General features: G+C 44.6%; 1 protein-coding gene across 1 annotated transcript in view; it reads right to left on the reverse strand.

The window, feature by feature from the left end:
* Positions 1-8,852: 8,852 nt before the first annotated feature.
* Positions 8,853-22,590, reverse strand: part of SLC15A4 (solute carrier family 15 member 4) — a 32,638-nt gene continuing 18,900 nt past the window's right edge. Inside the window, exons 5-8 of the mRNA XM_060192665.1 lie at positions 22,546-22,585; positions 14,268-14,423; positions 13,129-13,287; positions 8,853-10,069 (exon numbers count right to left, since the gene is read on the reverse strand). Of these exons, the coding sequence (XP_060048648.1) occupies positions 9,921-10,069; positions 13,129-13,287; positions 14,268-14,423; positions 22,546-22,585 (504 nt within the window). The 3' untranslated portion in view covers positions 8,853-9,920. The remainder of the gene's footprint in view (positions 10,070-13,128; positions 13,288-14,267; positions 14,424-22,545; positions 22,586-22,590) is intronic.

Consider the following 22,590-nt stretch of genomic DNA (forward strand, 5'->3'; position numbering starts at 1 on the left):
CAATAAAGTTTAAAAAGAAAAGAAAGAGGGAGTCGGGCAGTAGCGCAGCGGGTTAAGCGCACATGGAGCAAAGCACAAGGACCGGAGTAAGGATCCCGGTTCGAGCCCCCGGCTCCCCACCTGCAGGGGAGTCGCTTCACAAGCAGCGAAGCAGGTCCGCAGGTGTCTTTCTCTCCCCCTCTGTCATCCCTTCCTCTCTCCATTTCTCTCTGTCCTAACAATGACAACATCAGTAACAACAATAATAACTACAACAACAATTAAAAAACAAGGGCAACAAAAGAGAAAATAAATAAATATTAAAAGATTAAAGAAAAAAGAAATTGTACTTTTGTGTCACTAGCTATAATGTAGACAATTTAACCACCCCTTCCAGTAAAAATGACTTAAAAATAAAATAGGGTTGACAAAATAGCTCACTTGGGTAGCAAGCTACTTCGCCTTGTTTGTGACCCAGATTCAAGCCTGGCCCCCAGCACATTAAAAGAAGCTTCCGTGCTATGGTGTCTTTCACTTCCTCCCTCCCTCCCTCTCCCTCTCCCTCTCCCTCTCTCTCTCTCTGCCTTCCCTTTATCTAAAAACTAATTAATTAATTAACTAAAAGGACACTTCAAAAAAAAAGAGTGCCTTAGAAACTGAGACTTCGGGTGGGGGTATAGCATCATGGTTATGCAAAGAGACTTTCATGCCTGAGGCTCTCAAGTCCCAGGTTCAATCCCCCACACTGCCATAAGCCAGAGCTGAGCAGTGCTCTGGTAAAAAAAAAAAAAAAGAAAGAAAGAAAGAAAGAAAGAAGGAAGGAAGGAAGGAAGGAAGGAAGAAAGAAAGAAAGAAAGAAAGAAAGAAAGAAAGAAAGAAAACTGAGACTGTACTGTGCTCCCAAGTTTAGACTCACTCTAGCACACAGTAGGTGGTTGGGGGGCCTATTTGTGGAGTAAAAGAATGATGTTATGAACGGATGAAGGAATGAGTGGAGGTCCTGGTGGCAGAATGTCCTTGTCTGACTTTCCAGCGGCTTGTGATGTGAACGACATTTTACACTTTGAAACATCTGGAGCTCTGGAAAGTGCTGAACCCCAGGGTTTGCTTTATGTCTCTGAAACACTTGAGCAGTCCTCTGGGTTTATGTCGTTGGGTTTGGGCTTGGCACTGAAAATGGCATGCATAAATCCACCTGAGGTGTCCTGACATGTGTCCCTTCCAGCTCCAGGACACAGGGAGTCACAGGAGCCAAGCTGTAAATTCAAGTGCACTGAGGGTGCTTTAGAGAAATCACTAGTTCAGTCAAAGCTTAGCAGGGAACATGAGAAAGGGCAAGTCTTGGACCGAAGCCAGGAGTGGACAGTGTAGGGGTCAGACTAGACTAAGAACAGTAAGGGGGCGTCCGTCCCTAGAGCTGGGGGGTAGCCCCTTTCTCATCCTCATAGTCAGCCTGGCACTGCTGAGCTCTGCTCTCATAAAGTCTGCCTCTGGCTCAATCCTGCCTCCCTTGGTCACTGACAAGGATTAGTCAAATCAGGGTCCTAAGAGTTCAGGGATGGATAATTCTAGGGGGTAAGGGGCAGGATCTCACTAACAATCAAGGATCTGGGCCCAGGAGGTGGTGCACTTGGTTAATCACTCACATTACAGTGTGCAAGGACCCAGATTCAAGCCCCAGGTCCCCTACCTGCAGGGGGAAAGCTTTATAAGCAGTGAAGCAGGTCTGCACGTGTCTCTCTGTCTTCCTCCCTCTCTCTTCCTCTCCCCTCAATTTCTGTCTCTATCCAATAATAAATAAATAATCAAGGGCCTGATAAATCGGTAAGATGGGGGCCAGGTGGTGGTGCACCTGGTTGAGTGCATGCGTTACGGTGCACAAGGACCCAGGTTCAAGCTTCTGGACCCCATCTGCAGGGGGAAAGCTCCATGAGTGGTGAAGCAGGGCTGCAGGTGTCTCTCCATTTCTCTGTCTCTTTATCACCCCTTTACTCTCAATTTCTGGCTATGTCTATCCAATAAATAAAATTAAGTTAATAAAAAAAACTGTAGGATGTCAGTTCCAGCAAAAATTACCAGGCATAGACCCCCTAGGAACATGCCTAAAATAGACTTCCTAACTTCTATCCATGCTAAAATCCCTATTCCCATCTGCTCTATTCCTACTTTAAGGTTCCTGTTCATTAAACATTTTGTTCTGTTTTATATCTTACTGTATTTCAGCCACCAGGTTGCAAATGCTACTACAGTTTCGTCCTGCACTCCCTGGAGCAGACGACCTCACCAATGTGTCCTGGAACCCCACCTCTCCAGAGCCCTGCCCCACTAGGGAAAGATACAAACAGGCTGGGATTGTGGGTCGACCTGCCAATGCCCATGTCAAGCAGAGAAGTAATTACAAAAGCCAGACCTTCCACCTTCTGCACCCCAAAAACAATTTTGATCCATACACCTAGTGAGAGAGAAATTATAGGGGGAAGATAACCAGAAGGCTCTAAACTCCAACTCCATCAGGAACCAGAGAGAAAGGAGGAGAAAGGGACGGGACATTTGGATGGAATAATAGGTGGATGTGTGACTTGGAAAGGAAGAGAAGAGGGGGGAAAATAAGCCAAATATATATAGAGAGACAGATGGTTATAAAAATAATAGCTGACCCATATCTGCAACCTTGGGAGAAGTGCTGCAGCTTACAGTGGAGGGGTTGGGGGTCCAGAACTTTGGTGGCAGGAGCGGTACAGTTGTACTGTTATCTTGTAATTTTACAAATCACTAATAAAAAAGAAAATATATGGGCAAATATGTATAAATACAGATAGAAATTTATAGCAATAATAGTCAACCCATATCTGTGATCTTGGGAGAATGCAGTTTCCAGTGGAGGGAATGGGGACACAGAACTCTGGTGGTGGGAAAGGTGTGGGACTGTACCTGTTAAAGTTTTGTAAATTATTATTTAATCACAAATAAAAAAATGAAAAAAGGTAAGCTGTCTAAAGCATACAGGGTGCTGGAAATTGGGCTATGGAAAAGCATGGTCTTAATGTGGTCCGGGAGGTGGCACAGTGGATAGAGCACTGGACTCTCAAGCAGGAGGTCCCGAGTTCAATCCCCAGCAGCACGTGCACTAGAGTGATGTCTGGTTCTTTCTCTCTTTCTGTCTTTCTCATTAATAAGTAAATTTTGAAAGGAAGGAAGGAAGGAAGGAAGGAAGGAAGGAAGGGAGGGAGGGAGGGAGGGAGGGAGGGAGGGGGAGGGGAGGAAGGAAGAAAAAGCTTGGTCTTGTGCTATTTCTATGTTATAAAATCATGGTAAATCTCGAAGGGAGGGGCATGCTTGACATCTGACATTTACAAAAGATGAAATAAAAATAAATCTATGAGACATAACCACAGCCATGCCTCAAGGGTGACTTGATTTCCTGATGTGTCAGAGTCACGATGAACTGTCACAATACGTGCTGATAATCTGATAATCGTAATGGTGCTGACAGCTGGAGATGGTCTGTGCACTGACATTGTCATGACCTTGGGTGAGGAAAAGAAAGTGGTTTTGGGGGGGGCTGAAATAAAACAAACACCCCACTGTTGGAAAACAAGACGTGACTTACTTACCAATCCAAGGCAACCACGTACTTACAAAAGATGTGAAAAAACAAGAACAGATTACAATCCCAGCTCTGCCAGAATCCTCACTTAATTTTTTTTTCTCTATTCCAATAAAACTTAATTTTTACAAAACTGTAGCAAGACAGGTTTGGCCCAAGGACCATAGTTCATTGAGCCTTCATGTTAAGAATTAAAAGTAGAAAAGAGCAATACATCATCAATTGTGAAGCTAGATGCAAAAATCCTAGTTGAAATTAGTGGACATAAAATCTTACAGATTTTGAATTTTTTTTTTTCCTTCCAGGGTTACTGATGGAGCTCAGCGCCAGCACTACAAATCCACCATTCCTGGCAACCATTCTATTTCTTTCTTTATTTTTCTTCCTTCATCTCTCCTTCCCTCCATCTTTCTCTCATTCTATTTTATTTGATAGGACAGAAACTGAGAGGGGAGGAGGAGATAGATGGAGAGAGAGATACTTGCAGACCTGCTCCACTGCTTGTGAAGCGTCCCCATTACAGGTGGGGTATGGGGGCTCAAGCCTGAGTCCTTGCACATGGCACTACGTGCGTTTAACTGGGTTTATCAATCCCTGGCCCACTGGACTTTGAATTTTACAGGTGATCTTAATAACATACCTCTGAAGTAGGGTACAATGTTCAGCATCAAACTGGACCAGATTGGAGACAGCTCTGGGACTTGACACCAGTGTCCTCAGGTCTACTCCATATGGGTCTTAGTGAGGGTCACTGGGCCTCTCTCCCTCCCTGAAAGGGACAGCTGTCAAGGAACTCTCCAAACCCCACAGCCTCAGTCTCCAGTCTCTGTCTCAGGCAGCTTCTAACTTTCTCCCTTTTGTGCTAATCGAATTGTGTGCTCATAGACTCTCTACCCATGTAATCTGACTACAGGTATGAATAAAAAAAAAAATTAACAGAATGTTCACTGTGATGACTTGCTCTCTCTCTCTCTCTCTCATTCAAGCTGAAAAAATGTAATGTCTAAGCCCCCATGGAAACAAGACATCCAAGAGGCCTCTATTTACAGTAAAGGAAATCCTAGAGCCACTTAGCACGGCCCTGCCTGGCCTCAGTTTTCAGGTGTCAGATTAGGCTAAAGACAACAAGAGGGAGACCCCAGAGATGGGGGTCCAGTCCCTTCGGCACCTCAAAGTCATCACAACTTCAGTGGGCTCTGCCCCCGTCACAAATCTGACTCAGTCCCCTCCTTCTGACACTTTGGACTTGAGACACCTGAGTATGGGTTATCTTGGTTGTTTTGTGATTTAATATGGATTTACAAAACTGTAACATATAATGGTGGTATAGCCCCACACATTTCCCACCACCAGTTCTGCGTCCCCATTCCCTCCACTGGAAGCTATTAGTTCTCCCAAGATCATATATATGGGTTGACTATTATTGCTATAAATATGTGTATGTATATATATATATATGTCCATATATTTTCTTTTTTTAATTAGTGATTTAATATTGATTTACAAAATTACAATATAACCATCACAGATCCCTGGGGTGGGGTGTGTGGCTCCTATCTCTTCTGGTGGGCTCCCTGGAGGCGTTTCTGTTGAACAGTGCCCACACAGGAAAGGCACTGGGATCCAGCCCAGAGTCTCGCTAGAGTCTCATGGTAATGAGGCTTGCTAATACAACATTATAAGCAGAGCAAATGTTTAACTTGCTGTTGGTATAAATGGCCTGCTGCAGTCTCCTTGGCTCCAGAAAACATTAACTCTTGTGTTCAGGATGCAGAAAGTCAGAACCATGAATCAACGCTGGAAAGGAAACCCCAGTGGCATGTCAGTGCTAGTTTTCAGTTCTGAGTGGACCAGGCAATCAGGACAATGGTGGGAGAACCGAGGACTCCCTACTCAGGTTTCTACGACTCTTTCTCCTGTCCACAAGTGTTTTGTCACAAGTGTCCATCAGGTGAAAGACCATCATAGCGAAAAACGTAAGAACTCTTGGTCCGTCCAAAATTTGAATGTTGGCGATTAGCATTACCAGCATGAAGGGAGCAGTTTTAACGTTTTACCAAATGTGTGTAAAAGGTGTCTTAATTTACCTCCTGTGATGACGTGCCAGGCTCACACAACTGACTCGAAGTCTTGGAATCTGGGTAGCCTGACAGGGCAGGTGTGTTCCCCCACGGTGGGAGAGGAGGGCTTCCCCCTCCACACACACACACACACACACACACACACACACACACACACACACACACACACACACACACAATGGGTGAAGGTGGTACTCAGGTTGGCACAGCAAGAGAGATATGCCCCATAAATACTGGGACTGTGGCACAGGGGAACCAGTGTTAGATTTCTTCTTTATTATTTATTTCTTCATTTATTGAATAGAAACAAGAGAGAAACCAAGTTGGTAGGGGGAGGTAGAGGGAGAAAGATTCCTGCAGCCCTGTTTCACTGCTTATGAATCCCCCCACCCCCAGATGGGGACTAGGGGCTTGAACCTGGGTCCTTGCATACCATGTGCACCACCACCAGCCCCAGTGCTAGACTTCTAACCTGTAGAATGGTGGTTATAAGTTCCTAGGTTTTTTTTAAAGATTTATCTTATGTGTTGTGTGAGAAATAGGAAGACAGACAGGCCAGAGCTCTGCTCTGACCTACACAGTGTCGGTTAAAGCAGGGACCAATGCATGTAGGTCCTGAGATCTACCTAAGCTCTCACTCCACACTCACAGAATTTGAGAATGTTTTATTTTCGACACAGAGAGAAGTGAAAGAAAGAAAAACAGGAAGGAGGGAAAGATATATAGACCTGGGGCTGGGTAGTAATGTACCCAGTGGAACACACACATTGCCATACTTAAAGGCCCGGGTTCAAGTCCTTGACTCCACTTGTGGTGGTGGTGGTGGAGAGCTTAACAAGCAGTGAAGCAGTGCTGCAAATGCCTCTTTTTCCTCCTCTTTACTGATGTGTTTTATCAAAGATAAAAAGAGTGTGGTCCAGGAGGTGGTGCAGTGGATAAAGCACTGGACTCTCAAGCAGGAGGTCCGAAGTTCAATCCCCGGCAGCATATGCACCAGAGTGATGTCTGCTTCTTTCTCTCTCTCCTATCTTTCTCATTAATAAATAAATAAAATCTTAAGAAAAAAAAAAAAAGGAAGGGAGGAAGACGAGGAGAGGGGAGGGGAGGGGAGGGGAAAGAAAAGGAGAGAGGGCCACCAGGAACAGTGGAGTTGCCATGCAGGCACTGAGCCCCAATAATAACCCTGGTGGCAGGGAAAAAAAAATCCCTTTGAGAGTTTCAAATGAGAAAAAGCCAGAATATCACTCCAGAGACAGCAGACTGAACCAGAAGCCACAGGCAATGCCAGGCCAGTGTTCTCTACCATCTGAACTACTGAGCTGTTCGAAAACTCATGACCTATTTTTTCTTTTCCTATGCAAAAAAACATGTCATGAGTTTTCCGACAGCCCAACATGTCCCTTGACTACCACCATACTTTATTCTGAGAGGCTAGAGCACTCTGGCCAGATAGGGCGCTGTGGACCTCACAGATTCAGAGAGGGTGTTCTACTCACCGAGCTGTGCCCACAGCTAGCTGTTTGGCAGCACTGCTAGGTGGGCCCCAAGAAATACTGAGGAGAGTTGGACAAGGGCTCTGGTACCGATGTTTCCTCCCTGAGGAGTTGTCTTTCAGCTAACTTGGAAATCGGCAAACACTGAAGTTTTGTTGTTTTATTTTTCCTCATATCCTTAATGCAGCCTGATGTCACTTTCTTTCTTTCCCCCTTTTTCTATTTTGTACTTCTCATTTATTTAGTATTTCCAGCTCAACAAAGCACCTTTTCTGTACGATTCCCTTGGGGGGGGGGGGGAGCCGTTTCTGGAAGAGTCTGGTGTTAAAATGAACACTTTAAAATATCTGCTCAAATGACTTCATTCACTTTGAAAATGCCCATAAAATATTGGGCCTGTTTTAATAACAGTGAATCACTTTGTGGCGCCAGGCAATTTTGTATTATTACAGTCCTTTGCTCTTCTTTAATGTGCTTTGATTTTCAAGTGATGGGATCATTTTCTACCAAGTGGAACAATTTGGTCATATTGAAGATCATCCATTTTTTATTACCTGAAATTTAAAAGTGATCGGATTTTCATATGAGCCCAGTGTGATTTTGGAAAAACTCGCTGTTTTGAAACTTTGCAGTGTTATATATATATATACACACACACACACACACACACACACACATATATGGTTTCCTGATGCCAAGAAGAGACCAACTCAAATTCAGGATGGTAAGGCAGCAGGAAGTCAAACCCTGACCACACTGGCAAGAGCTGGGTGGAAGCATACTCTGATGTCACTGACAGAGTCCCTGTTTGAAACAAGAGGATCATGAGCTACCAAGGAAAACCTCTTTTTCCATCATAAAGTGGACAAACAGTGCTGCTCTGCCTGTTTTTTGTTTGTTTGTTTGTTTTTTAATGAGAAGATAAGTATATCTGCAAATAGAAAATCCTAACATTTTGTTAAAAATAGGTTAAATACCCAGTCTTCGGGGCAAGGCAGCTTAAAGAAAAAAAAAAATTCCCGAGAGAGCAAGCACACTGGTTCTGTATATCCGTTTATTCCATTACACTCTAGTAACGGGGAGAATTGGGTCAACTGTCGTCTGAATTCAGTTGAAAAGTGAAAGGCTGAGAAATGTTACACATGTACAAACTACTGTATTTTTTTTAATATTTATTTTTTCCCTCTTGTTGCCCTTGTTTTATTGTTAAGAGTTATTATTGTTGTTGTTATTGATGTTGTTGTTGGATAGGACAGAGAGAAATGGAGAGAGGAGGGGGAAGACAGAGAGGGAGAAAGACACCTGCAGACCTGCTTTACTGCCTGTGAAGCAACTCCCCTGCAGGTGGGGAGCCGGGGGCTCGAACTGGGATGGTTACGCTGGTCCCTGCGCTTTGCGCCCCATTCCGTGCCCTTTCTGTCTATCCTCCCTGTCTCAAAACAACACTGAGTGAGGTTTCTCAGCTTGTGTTTTCCTTTGTCCAAATGGGAAGGCCACCATTTAGTACACAGAAGCTCAGACATCACCACCGTGGAAAGCCAAAGAGCTGGCTTTCTCATGAATCCAGCCTCTGGCATAGTTCACGAACCCTAGTCACCTCATGTGAAGAGCAAGTCAACCAGAGAGAGAGTGGCGAACCACACAGGCAGGGCTCATATTTCAGATGCTCTTTATATGAAGTCGTCCCAAACATACAGCCACAAATGAACAACAGTTTATTAACAAACCCTCATGTTTATGTACAACGTAGGTACAAAAGTACAAGTTAGCAGTGAACACTTTTCAGTTATTTGTAGTTACACGAACTCTAGTCAGAAGAATGGTTTCCACACACCACCCCACAAAAGACCTGCTTTCAATATAATTCAAAAGGTAATTTACATGAGGCCGGATGAGGCCTGGTTGAAAATACCCTATCAGCTGCTTTGTGACTTAAGATAAGACACTGGTCTTAAATAGTACTTGCTGCTTGTTCCTAAGAAAAAGCCAAGTGGACAGGTTCAAAAATAAGTATTTTCTGAAGCAGAAGGTAAAGCTCACTCAATACGGCCGAATCAGGACACGGCAATGGCGAGGATTGTGGCTCATGGAATAAACTCTAAAAGTGACCTTCCTATCCAGATTTGCACAGTGTTGGGACACACCTCATCTCCACAGAGATCCTCGCTATCGAAAGGGAGATACAGTAGTGACAGCATATGGCCTGTGGGAGGGGGGGGGAAGGATCTGTTTAAAATACTGGAGTGGGGCCAGGACAGCTCGCCTGGGTGGTGCACCCGCTTTGTGTGCCTGTGCACAACCCAGGTGCAAGCCTGGCCTCAGCGCACTGGAGGAAGCTTTGGTGCTGTGACATCTTTCCATCTTCCTCCCTGTTTCTGTCTCTGTCTGGAAAAAAAAAAAAGTCAACCCAGAGTGGAGAAGTCTCAATGACAAGAAGAAGAAAAACACAATGAACCTGTGCATATTGGAGTGGCACCCAGCACAGTGTGATCTCCCAGAATCCTGGGATTTCCAGGGGAGGGTGCTGTCGAAGACACAGTAAGAAGCCCACACTCTGCTCTGGAGGTGACCCCCCCAGTAAGGCACTTACTTACCTAGCTTGTTTGGGGAGAAGAAAAGAGGAAGCCAGTCCAGGCATCATGCAAGTTTTAAGAAAGTCAAGACAATGGTGCTGACTCTTATCTTGCTGTTCTCAGTGCTCTCGCCTCTCCTGTTCTGTCCTCTAACAAGCAGTCTGGAATCAGGACAGACTCCAGAACCTCAGGTCCTCCTGCTACCAGGTGCCCCGTGTGCTCTTGATCGCTGACGGTCGTATTTCACAGAAACAATCAGGAAAAGTAGGAGGGTAGCTCCTTGAATAGCAGCCAGAAGGAAAAAGTAATAGTTGAGGTGGCAGCCATTAATGTTACCTAGAGAAAAATGGGGGACAAACAGGTGTGTGGGATGCACCTGGTAAGATTCCTACTAAGGTCAGGGTATGTTTTAAGAACCACCTAAGTGCGAGTCGGGTGGTAGCGCAGCGGGTTAAATGCATGTGGCACAGAGCGCAAGGACCAGCGTAAGGATCCCAGTTCGAGCCCCCGGCTCCCCACCTGCAGGGGAGTTGTTTCACAGGCGGTGAAGCAGGTCTGCAGGTGTCTTTCTTTCTCTTCCCCTCTCTGTCTTCCCCTCCTCTCTCCATTTCTCTCTGTCCTATCTAACAATGACGACATCAATAACAATAACTACAACAATAAAAAAAACGGGTAACAAAAGGGAAAATAAAATAAAATAAAAAGAACCACCTAAGTGAGGAAAAAGGCATTGTTATTCCAGAATTCCTTGTTGTTGTTTTTGTTTTTTTAATTATATTGTTATTTGTTAATAGTTTGTTTTAAGATTGTGAGATTACAATGTATAGTTCAACACCAAGCCTACCACTAAAGTTCTGTGCAACTCCTTTCCCAGCATTCCTCAAGGCAATGTACATGCAAACCATTTTAACTAGTTAAAAGTTTCAGTTCCTGGAGGTGATTATCTTTAATGAAATAAGAGATGAAACGTTCAGCCAGTCTCCCATACCTGCTCCCTCATCCCTGAACACTAATGGGTCTGACAGTAGACCAGGCCACACACAGAAGCATAGTGGCTGTGAAATCCGGGGTTAGAGCTGAAGTTCCTTCTTCTTTATCTTTTTTTAAAAATATTTATTTATTCCCTTTGTTGCCCTTGTTTTATTGTTGTAGTTATTATTGCTGTTGTTATTGATGCTGTTGTTGCTGGATAGGACAGAGAGAAATGGAGAGGGATGGGGAAGACAGACACTTGCAGACCTGCTTCATCGCCTGTGAGGTGACTCCCCTGCAGGTGGGGAGCTGGGGGCTCCAACCAGGATCTTTACACCGGTCCTTGTGCTTTGTGCCACATGCGCTTAAACCACAGCGCTACCTCCCAACTCCCGCTGAAGTTCCTTCTATAGAAGAAAAGAACTCATCTTTTTGGTGAGAGACAGGCTACCTGGTTCCACCCTCTTCCCAAGCCAACCACCTCTGACAGTCACACACAGCCAAATGTGCAGGAGCTGACCATCTTGGTCTGTTCACATTGGTCTTGCATCCTTGAACCCTCAGTGTGCTGGTATGAGAACGGTGTTGTCTGCCAAGCTCCACTGAACACAGCCCGGAGCAGTTTCAGAACACTCTACAGAACGCTTCCCTATTCTGAAAACCACACTAAAAAACAGAATCCAGGTCCAAGCCTGCATATGTGTGCTGCATGTACAAATATGGGAGATGGACCTAACTGCTAAAGCTTCAAAATAGCCCATCAGAAGAAATGAATGCTGGGCAAACTTGTAGGTCACCAAATCACAAATGAAGGGGCAGAACTACTAGAAAACAATGACAATGACAAAATCCAATCACTGATAATAAATGGCTGGGCAGGGGAGAATACAGGTCCTGGAAAAGGATGACAGAGGACCTAGTGGGGGTTGTACTGATATGTGGAAAACTGAGCAATGTTATGCAAGTACAAACTATTGTATTTATTGTCGACTGTAAAACATTAATCTCCCAATAAAGAAATTTAAAAATAAATAAATAAATAAATGGCGAGATAAGACCAAAAAAAGGACACAGAATCTATATCTTAAGTTACAGTTCTGGCTACATGCTTTTCCTTAAGAGGCCTAGGCTATGCAAAATCAAGTAGATGACATCAAAAACCCATATGGGGGTTTTAGAATGAACAGTGAAATTGACCAAACCCCACACACTGTTTGTCTCTGACTAGGCTGGGAATAGACATTCCAGAACACAACTAGGTTGAGTCCACCACAGAGATGTTCAGACACCAAAGCAGCGCCAAGGTGCAGGCTTGAGGGTGACTTAAGAGGACTCTGAGGTTTCCAAAGTCACATTAGGCTCTACAGACCCAAATGCATCTCTCAGGACAGGAATTTTAACTCAATTATGGAAGACTTTTTTTTTATAATTATTATTTTAATTCTGCAACTCCTATAGAAAAATGCCTAAACAGTCGGCAGATTTTCATAGGGTTTGTAACCTAAAGTGGTAAAGTACCACTAGATCAGACTGGATGCTGCACAGTTACAGAAGAGTATGTGATCAAGTTTGCTTTCATATGTAGTACATTTAAAAAAGAGAACACGGGGAGTCGGGCATTAGCTCAGCGGGTTAAGCGCACGTGGCGCAAAGCGCAAGGACTGGTGTCAGGATCCTGGTTCAAGCCCCCGGCTCCCCACCTGCAGGGGAGTCGCTTCACAGGTGGTGAAGCATGTCTGCAGGTGTCTATCTTTCTCTTCCCCTCTCTGTCTTCCCCTCCTCTCTCCATTTCTCTCTGTCCTAGCCAACAACAACAACAATAATAACTGCAACAATAAAACAACAAGGGCAACAAAAGGAAATAAATAAACAGAAATTAAAAAAAAGAGAGAGAGAACACGTCCTTCAACTCCTGGGCTTAGAACTAATCATAAATCTAGAAAGAGCACGACATTTATCTTTTGTGAGTTACTTTGCTTAATGCCCCAAGATACCAGCCTAGTGGTATTGGCTATAACCCCATTATGATTTGTCATGAATAGTTAAGTGCTTATTTAATTTTTTTCTTAAAAAGTAGTTTTAAAAACCTATCTCATAAAAGCAGAAAACTGAAAGGAAATGAAAATCCAAAAAAAAAAAAAAAAAACTGAGTTAAATGAAACCTGTGATACAGGCTTCACTGCTTCAGAAAACAGTAGCAGCCACCAGGGTGGAGGGACTTCACTCAACAGAAATCCCAGGACAGAAGTGGCATGCAGCTGCCAGCAGATCTGGCCACAGGGACATAAAGGCTCACCGTGGGTGGCAGAAGGAAATAAGATGACTCAAGTCATTTGCCGTGCTTGAGTTAGCTCTGGGGACACTACCCCTGCTCAGACAAACACCCTGCGGTGGCTGCATCTCAGGACACCTGCAGCTCTTACCTAAATCTGAGTGGTTGCTCATCCACCCAATAGCCTTGATGGACACCAGCGCCAGCAGTCCCGAGCCCACGAACGAGCCGACGCCAGAGAAGAAAAAGAATAAGCCCATGATGGCGCTCTGCATGGACTTGGGAGCAGCTGAATAAGCGAATTCCAGGCCTAGGGAGACAAGAAGGGAGGGGTAATTTTTTTAGAGGCACCCATTGTCACAGTCACTGCAACGACGCTTCTGCCTAAATCTGGCAACATAAATCTAGGCTTGGCTGGAGACTGAGAGCTGTGAGGAGGCACAGCTCCTCTGTCCTCAAGACCACGCTTACATGGTGCGAGAGCAAAGGCAAGAGCTGTCTGCTTACTCTCCTACTCGCTAAGATAGCTCCTAATGCAATTCAGGGAGGCTCTCAGAGCAAAAGGCAATGTTGGCATTGCTGCCTCTTAGAATCGCTCGTTCTCTGTGGAAAGAAGTTAACTAAGCAAAGCAGTCCTATATTCTCAAGTAATGAGAGATTTAAAAAAAATACACTAAAAATACACTAAAATAGGGAATCTATTTAAGAATTCCACTTCTAAGACAATATATTTTAACACAATTTCAGCAGGCACACCTATAAATTCTGGTTTTTCTAATAACTAGACATGGAAATTTGCGACGTGTTCTAAGTGAAGGGCCATTCTGTTTGATTTAATCCTTTAATGAATTCATGAGCCAATTCTGCCCGGAGTTTTGTGAGAGGTGAAAATCACCGCCTCCCAGTGCCCACACGATTCACCCTGCTCTGGTTATTCCTCATTTTCTCCTTCCCCCCACTCCCGGGGCAGGAAACAGGCCTGCCCAGAGCATACTTGTTTGTGCCCCCGCTAATATGGAGAGAGAGGCTTGTAACAACATGCTTCTGAAAATTAGGTCTGCTTCCTTATCCAAGTCTGGAGCGGAAACACAGGGCTGTGGGTGTAGCTCAGGCCCCAAGCTCAGCTGGCACCACAGGCCCAGCATTTGCTGGAAGTGTCAGCCTAGCCCAGAAACCCAGTGAGCTCTTGTTTCCCTTTCTCTCCTGTCTTCCCTCTCCCGTGGCCTAATAGGTACCCCCAGAATGTCCTGGGAGCTCCGGGCTGGACCGGACCCTGGACACTTGTCTTACCCGCTATGCTGGCAAAGATCTCACTGAGGCCGATGAGCACGTACTGGGGCACCTGCCACCAGATCGGCATGTCAGCTGCAAAGTACACGACGTTCCCGATGGTCTGATTAATGGTTTTCTCTTTCACAAGGATCAGCCTTTTGCTTTCCAAGATGCCTGGAATTCATAAGTAGGTGGTTAGCAGAGCATTTGGCCCTGGCTGGTGCATATAAGCTAAACAATTAGAGGTTTGCTACAGATGTCTGTTGATTGTCCTGAAGATATACGAATGGAAAAGGCCCAAGTGCTGCCCCAGATCCTCGGGGAGTAGGAAATCTCCCCACTTAGCTTCCTAAGTAGAAAAAAATAAAGGAAGGAAAGAGGATGGCAGGAGGGAAGGAAGAAAAGGGAAGGGGGGAGGGGAGAAAGAAAGAAAGACTCTCATGCATGAGGCTTCAAAGTCCCAGGTTCAATCCCCCACACCACCAAAAGCCACAGTTGATCAGTGCTCTGGGAAAAAAGAAGAAATTAAGAAGACACATCCAATAAATTCAATTTGGGCCTTTTTCTGTGCCTTGGAAAACAGATGCTCACCTAATACTTGAGGTAGTTATAAAATACACGGCGAGGGGGCCGGGTGGTCGTGCACCAGGTTAAATGTACGGTGCGAAGCACAAGGATCCTAGTTCAAGTCCTCGACTCCCCACCCGCAGGGAGGTCACGTCACGAGTGGTAAAGCGGGTCTGCAGGTGTCTTTCTCTCCTCCTCTCTATCTTCTCCTCCTCTCTCAATTTCTCTGTCCTATCCAGTAAAAAGTGGAAAAAATGGCCCCCATGAGGTTTCAAGTTCAATCACTGGCAGCACATGTCCCAGAGTGATGTTTCGTTCGTTCTCTCTCTTCCTATATTTCTCATTCATAAATAAATAAAATCTTAAAAAAAAAAAAAAAAAAAAACCTGTGCACTAAGAAAAGGACAGGCGTCTACACGTTGACAGTGTACCCTTTCCAGCCAGAGGATGAGAAAGCTCAAGATCTGGTCAGCAGAAAATGAGGAAGTAGCCTGGAATTGCACAAACCACATCTCCAGAGAAATTTCCAAGAAGACAGAAAGCCTCTCTCAGGACCCAGAGCCTCCTAGCACCTTCCTGGAAACCTGAATCTCCTCCTGGAGGATCATCGAGAGTTCCCAGCCTCACTGGCGGCTTCTCCGAGGGACACGAATGCAAACCTGGCTCGCTGGGCAGGCCCCTCAGGACTCTTGACTCTCTAAGAAGGGCATCAGAGGTGTGGCCGTGCCCACGGTTATCTCGCTCAGGATGTGCCACTGGTGGTGAGGGCTTATCCCCAAGTGCCAGCTTTCCTGGGTGCTGGTGGTAGAGGTGGAGGGGGACAGTGGGCAGCATCAACTGATTAACTGGCACCAGTATCAGCCTGGCTGCAGATGCAGGGGCAGGGCTCCTTGGGGTCGGCTGTGGTCAGGCTGTATCCCAAGCTTCCCTGGCAGTAAGGCCACTGCACTGTCCACCAGCCCTCCAGTGGGAAGGGCATGGGGCAATGCAGGTGCCAAGTTCCTGTGTGGGGATAAATGCTGCAGCTGGATAAGATCCTTTTCCTTCACAGGAAAGGCAAGAGAGGAAGAGGTGGTGAGTTCTGGTACTGGGAGAACAAATGTCAAGCATTGAGCAGGCTGTGCCCCGTGCTTACTGATGAAGAAGACACACTCTGGGAGGATAAGGAAAGAAAGTCACACAATTTAGGGGGTGTCTGCTGAGAATGAGACACCCATGACAAGAGATGAGAGCAGGAGGAAACTGGAGCCGTTCTCTGGCGGGATGAGTAGGGTGAGGCTGTGTGGAGTGGGTGCAGATCTGGGAGCTGCTGACAGAAGAAGCTGTTTGTAGAGGGAGAGATTCTTCTAGAATCTGAGGCTCCTGAGATCAGACAGGCCGAAGAGACAGCAGGCAGAGTTCACTGGAGCGTTAGTAAACACAGCCTTGCTGGGTATCCAGCGGCGCGTCCTTGTGTAAATGGGTGAAGCTCCAATTAAAGACATAAACTTGCGTCAGATCGGAAAGAAATCAAGACCGAATCCTGGGGAAGACCAAGCACACAACAGCCCAAAAGTGACAAGCAGAAGAGAAAGGACACGATTGTGAAGGCCAGAGGTGACCACAGCAACACCGGCGACAGAAAAAGAGCCGGGAACACAAGGAAAAATAACCAAGAGCTGCCGTGCAATGAGCTCTGTGTGAAGGTATCTCTGTTCTGCCTGCGCTGCAGACATGTTCTCATTTAGTGCAGCCCCCACCCCTTCACCTGACCCCGCACTGAGTCCTCCAGCACCGGGAGGGAGCTCTACCACATGGCCACAGGCCCCAGTGTGCATGTCAGGACTCCGCAGCAGGGACCTGACGCCTACAGCCGACACTGTCAGGGTGCACGGGCCCTTCCTGTTCGGTAACAAGGATCTGACGCCTACAGCCGACACTGTCAGGGTGCACGGGCCTTCCTGTTCAGTAACAAGAAAATGTTGCAAAGTGATAGGATGGGGGGAGGGGGAGAAGGAGGGTGCGTCTTTCCCTTGTTAAAACAAAATATTTAAAAAGGGGGGGGACTGGGGAGACTGCATAATAGTTCTGCAAAAAGACTTTCATGCCTGAGGCTCTGAAGTCTCAGGTTTAAGACCCAGCACCAGAAGCCAGAGGTGAGCCAGAGGTGAGAGGTGCTCTAGAATCTCAATTAAAAATAAATAAATAAATAAAGTGGGTTGAGTAGTGATGCATCGTGACCCCACCCTCCCCCCTGCAGGCAGGTCACTTCACAAGTGGTGAAGCAGGTCTGCAGGTGTCGTTCTCCCCCCCCCCCCGCCCACCCCCCCCACCCCCGTCTTCCCTTCCTCTCTCAATTTCTCTGTCCTGTACAATAAAAATGAGGGGGTTGGAGCATTACACCAAAGTAAAAGACTCTGGGGTGGGTGGGTGGGGAGAATACAGGTCCATGAAAAATGATGAATGAAATAGTGGGGGTTGTATTGTTAAATGGGAATCTGGGGAATGTTATACATGTACAAACTATTGTATTTACTGTTGAATGTAAAGCATTAATTCCCCAATAAAGAAATAAATTATTTTAAAAAAAAATGAGGGGGAAAACGGCCAATAAGAGTAGTGGATTCATAGTGCAAGCCTCAACCCTGGAGGCAAAAATAAAAATAATAAATGAATACATTAATAGAATATTTTAAGAAAACACAAAGCAATAGGAGACCAAAAAGGCAGCCCAATAATAACCCCAGTGCAGGAATTACCAAGCTATGACTTCTCTCCACCCCATAATAGTACCGAGGTGCTGTTAACAAATGGCTTGGCAAAAACATCAATACGACACTATTCTTAAAATTCTCTGAAACTGTTCTTGAAATAAAGGGGGGGGGAACCACCCTACTTTCAATATTATTCTCATAAAACATTACAACATATCAAAGCACATGAGGCTGACCAGTATTAATAAGCAAATTCACTGCACTGCATAGCTTTCACGATTAAACAGGGGAGGAAAAGTGAAGACTTGGGGCCAGGCTGTGGTACACTTGGTTAGGTGCCCACATTACAGTGCTCAAGGACCCAGGTTCAAGCTTCTGGTCTCCACCTGCATGAGGGAAGCTTCATGAGTAGTGAAGCAGGCTGTAGGTGTCTCTCTGTCTCTTTCCCCATCTATCTCCCCAGTCACTTATCGATTCTCTCTGTCTCTATCCAATAATATATATAAAAAAAAATTAAGGGAGTTGGGCAGTACAATGGGTTAAGTGCAGGTGGCGCAAAGCTCAAGGACCGGCGCGAGGATCCCAGTTCAAGCCCCTGGCTCCCCACCTGCAGGGGGGTCGCTTCATAAGTGGTGAAGCAGGTCTGCAGGTACCTACCTTTCTCTCTCCCTCTCTGTCTTCCCTTCCTCTATTTCTGTACTATCCAAAAAAAAAAAAAAAAAAAAAAACCTTTAAAATTAAAAAAAAAAAGTGAAGAATTTAACTCAAGAAACGAGAAAGATGACAAGCTGAGACACTAACGGGAACATACTAATAAATCTTAATCTTTCACTAGAAAACATAAAAATAGCCCAAGTTATAAATTCAAGAGGCACGCCTATGAAAAAAAACCTGTGAAACATGTAGTTGGGGTAAGTTTAATAATAAAAGGGCACATGCATACCTGAAACCAGAAATGAAGAAGGAAACAACAGACTCAGAAGACTATTTTTACCTTTTTTTTTTTTTTTAACCAGAGCACTGATTAGCTCTGGCTCATGTGTAGCAGGGCACTGAACCTAAGACTTTGGAGCCTCAGACATGAGAGTCTTTGCATAACCACTACGCTATCAACCTCTGCCCAACTATTTTTACCTGTATGCTTAGTTGTTTTTTTGTTTGTTTTTTACCAGAGCATTGCTCAGCTCTGGCCTGTAATGCTGTGGAGGAATGAACCTGGGACTCTGGGGCCACAGACACAAGCGTTTTTTGCATAGCCATTATGCAATCTCCCCCTGTATAATTTTTCATAAATTCAATAAAATAGTTTATTAGGGACATTTAAAAAAAGGAGATTCAAGAGAAAATAAAATTTTCTAAGTGATGAATAAAATTTTCTAAGTGATTCAAGAGAAAATAAAATTTGCACAAACTTGAAAAGAGGAGAATATGGACCTGTGATTTCCTTTCCTATAGCAATAGTCAGGGGTTACCGACTGCTACCACATTACAGACTGATGGCCAAATCATGAGAAGACACAAATGCTAAGCCCTCTTCAGAGGTCACTTCAGCAATGTGTGGGCCCAACGTCCAAAAGTTAACGGGGGGGGGGAGAGAAAAGGTGGTACGGTGTTTCCAATTTACCTGCAAAGTGATGAGAGCAGATTCTCATGAGTGGTGGAATTATGAAACCAAAATCTGTGGGGGGCGGGTGGGGTAGCGTGTGTGCGGGTAAACATACATATACTAGTTTATACCTGGGGGCTACTTTTCCTCATACTTAGCATACATAACTTTTATTATGGTTTTTTTCCCCTATGGGGTTTGTTATATTTCTTTTTAAAAATACTTTATTAATTTTATCTTAATAAGATATAGAGAAAAAGATTCAAAGAGGGGCTGGGCAGTGGTGTATATGGTTGAGTGTACACGTTACCATGCTATATACCATGGACCCAGGTTCAAGTCCCCAGTCCCTGCTACCGGGGAAAGCTTCATGTTGGTGAAGCAGTGCTGCAGGTCGATCTCTCTACCTCTAGCTCCCTCTTTCCCTTGCTCTACCCCCCTCCCTACTTCTCTTCCCTTCTCAATTTCTCTCTGTCCTACTAATTAAAATAAATAGAGCTAGGGCTGGGTGGTGGCACACCTGGTTGAACACACACGTTCAAGGAGCCAGGTTCAAGCCCCCAGTTCCCACTGCAGGGGGAAAGCTTCACAAGTGGTGAAGCAGTGTTGCATGTGTCTCTCTATCTCTCTCCTCTCTATCTCCCCCAGGCGCTAGTGACAGACATAAAGGAACCTTCCTGGGTGGAAGGAGGGTGTACATGCTGGCATTTGGAAAGGTGCCCCCTCCCCCCGCCCAACTGGATGTTCCAAGACTCTAAATGCTTCCTTTCAATTTCTGGCTGTCTCTATCCAAGATAATAAATAAATAAATAAATAGAACTTAAAAAAAAAAAAATAGACCAGAACACTGCTCAACTCTGGCTTATGATGGTGCTAAGGGTTGAACCTTAGGGCCTCAGAGTCTCAAGCATGAAAGTCTTTTTGCATAACCATTATACTATCTCCCCCTGCCCTATACTTTATTATTAGTAAGCCTCAAATTAGCCTACACAACAGGTTTTCATTTCTGCAAAATCACAAAAGGTATTTGTACTCGGTGGTGCACAAAGATGCAAGATTAGACAGAGAAATACCATTCCGCTCGTAAGAATCTCTGAGCAAATTATTGATCACTTTAATTTTCTTTTGCATGTTTCTATGGCTTTTTTTTCCTGTTTTTGCATTAGTAACTTCAGAACACACATACAGGTTTTAAATGGAAAAAACTTTTGTTTTTCTTAAGCAGACTTGAAGAAACTGCCCAATATTTATCTGATAGATGTTAAAGAACTGTGACTGCAGACATGATATTAAATGACAGATTTATAGTTATTTTATACTTTATTTTAAATTTTATTTCTATTTTATTTATTTGTTGTGGGTCAATGTGCTAAGTTAAAAGGAAAAAATTATGGCTGATGAATGTGGTGACTTACAAGATGAGTGAGTTTCTCTTCAATAAAAAATTAGGTTTGCTACCATGTTTTCTGACCTCTATTCAAAGCTCATTAATGTGCCAATTAAATAGCACAGAGCTAGAGCTGAAAAACAAGCAGCTGTTTACATTCAATTTAAAAATTGTGCCGAAGTCAAGTTACAAGATGCTAAAACTTCTCTGACTCAGTGACAATTAAGCTCCTTTCCAACACTTGGCCGCTGAGCAAAGACAGCCTGTTTAAGAATGCAAGCACAGTCGGTAGTTTCCACTTCCTCACCATCAACTAGGTACTGAGACGTGGGTGTGGACATCGGCATGCTAGGCTGTCATCTGCACCCCCAGGCGCTAGTGACAGACATAAAGGAACCTTCCTGGGTGGAAGGAGGGTGTACATGCTGGCATTTGGAAAGGTGCCCCCCCTCCACCCTTCCCAATTGGATGTTCCAAGACTCTAAATGCTTCCTGCACAAACAGAACTCACCGAATGCCCTCCGTGTGCAGGGGAGCCCACAGAAGCTATTCAGCCTTCAGTGGGGCTCAAAGGAAAGATGGTATTATACCCAAAACTTAATGGAAAATGCCTGGGAAACAAGGCCACCTCCTTTCCCACAGGGAGGGAACAAGGGCTCCCTTCCTTGGCATGGGACCAGTGTGGTCACAGTGCACAGAGGGCTCCCCAGGCCCAGCCCAGGAAGAAAAGAGACCTGCTGAGACCAAAGCCCAGCCCACACTGGGCATTCTGGAGAGACAAGACAGATGGACATGATCTCCAGTACAATGGCTGTTCCTCCAGACAGCCCTGCCGATTACCAATTCTGCTTCACCGAAACCTACAATTAGAGTCCTGCTGTAATTTAGTTCTTATTTGCTCTCACTTATTTCCCCATGTGCCACAAGACTGGAGGAGAAACTGAATTACAAAGGCAGCACACACTAAAAACTTCATTTAGACACGACCTCACTTTAATTATCTGTTTGATCAAGAGAAAACATAATAGTCTTCTAAAGTGTCCTGGTCTCTGTAATATAGATTTCTTCGGCCCAGGGACTCATTTCTTTAAATCTATTAAGTATTGTATCAATATGTTCACTCTGGCAATAGTAGATGAAGGCTGCTAGAAAGCTCTGTTGGAGAATATTAAATTCCATTCCAGCGGTGCTTAATGTTAAATTCCTCATAACAGTGGATGATATATGGTTGGTTCAGGAATATCAGCTTTTCTTTTCTTGTTATATGAAGTAAGCTCTTTCACAGTTCAATAATTTTCAAATATTAATAAAGAGAGAACTCAAAAGCAACTTGAGGAAGCAAGTCAGCAATACCTTGCTTGGCTTTATCAGCAAAAGGTGGGGGGATAGACAGCATAATGGTTATGCAAAGAAACTCTTGTGCTTGAGGCTCCTAAGTCCCAGGTTCAATTCCCTGCACCACCATAAGCTAGAGCTGAGCAATGCTCGAGTTAAAAAAAAAAAAAAATTCAACTGCAATTTCAGAATGCAAGCATTATGAAGAGGAGAATGGAGGTCACAAAAAAAGTCCAGTTCCCCACACTAGTGCTTGAAAATATTCAAAACACCTGTGGGTGTTTTGAATATTTTCTCATGAGCTCAGTGTTCAAGGCATCCTGAAGCCTACTGGTGGATTAAGGTAAAGTGGCATCTTTGAGAATTATATAACAAGTCTAATTATCAAAAGCCAATCAGCAGTGTTCAGCAATCAAAAGTGCAGACAGGTCTCTTCTGACTCAATCTAAAAGGCAAACCAGTGTTTCCACTTCGAGAAGAAAAATGGCAACTGCTGAGGAAAAGTTGTTTGCACTTTACAGAAGAGCCTGGATCTAGATGAACAATACTCAGGTTCAAAATGACCAATGCAGGTCCTGTTTAAAGTACATGCCATTCCACTCCTATTCAACCAACTCTGGAGTGAGTTTCCTTCAGACTATTCTGAGTCAACCACAACTGCTGAGTCAGTCAGCTGTGAACAGAAATGAGACAGAAATTGTTTCTTACCTGCAGCGAAGGCAGAACACATTACAAAGAACATTCCAACAGCAA

The sequence above is a fragment of the Erinaceus europaeus genome, chromosome 6, assembly GCF_950295315.1.
Source record: "Erinaceus europaeus chromosome 6, mEriEur2.1, whole genome shotgun sequence".
Taxonomy (NCBI): domain Eukaryota; kingdom Metazoa; phylum Chordata; class Mammalia; order Eulipotyphla; family Erinaceidae; genus Erinaceus; species Erinaceus europaeus.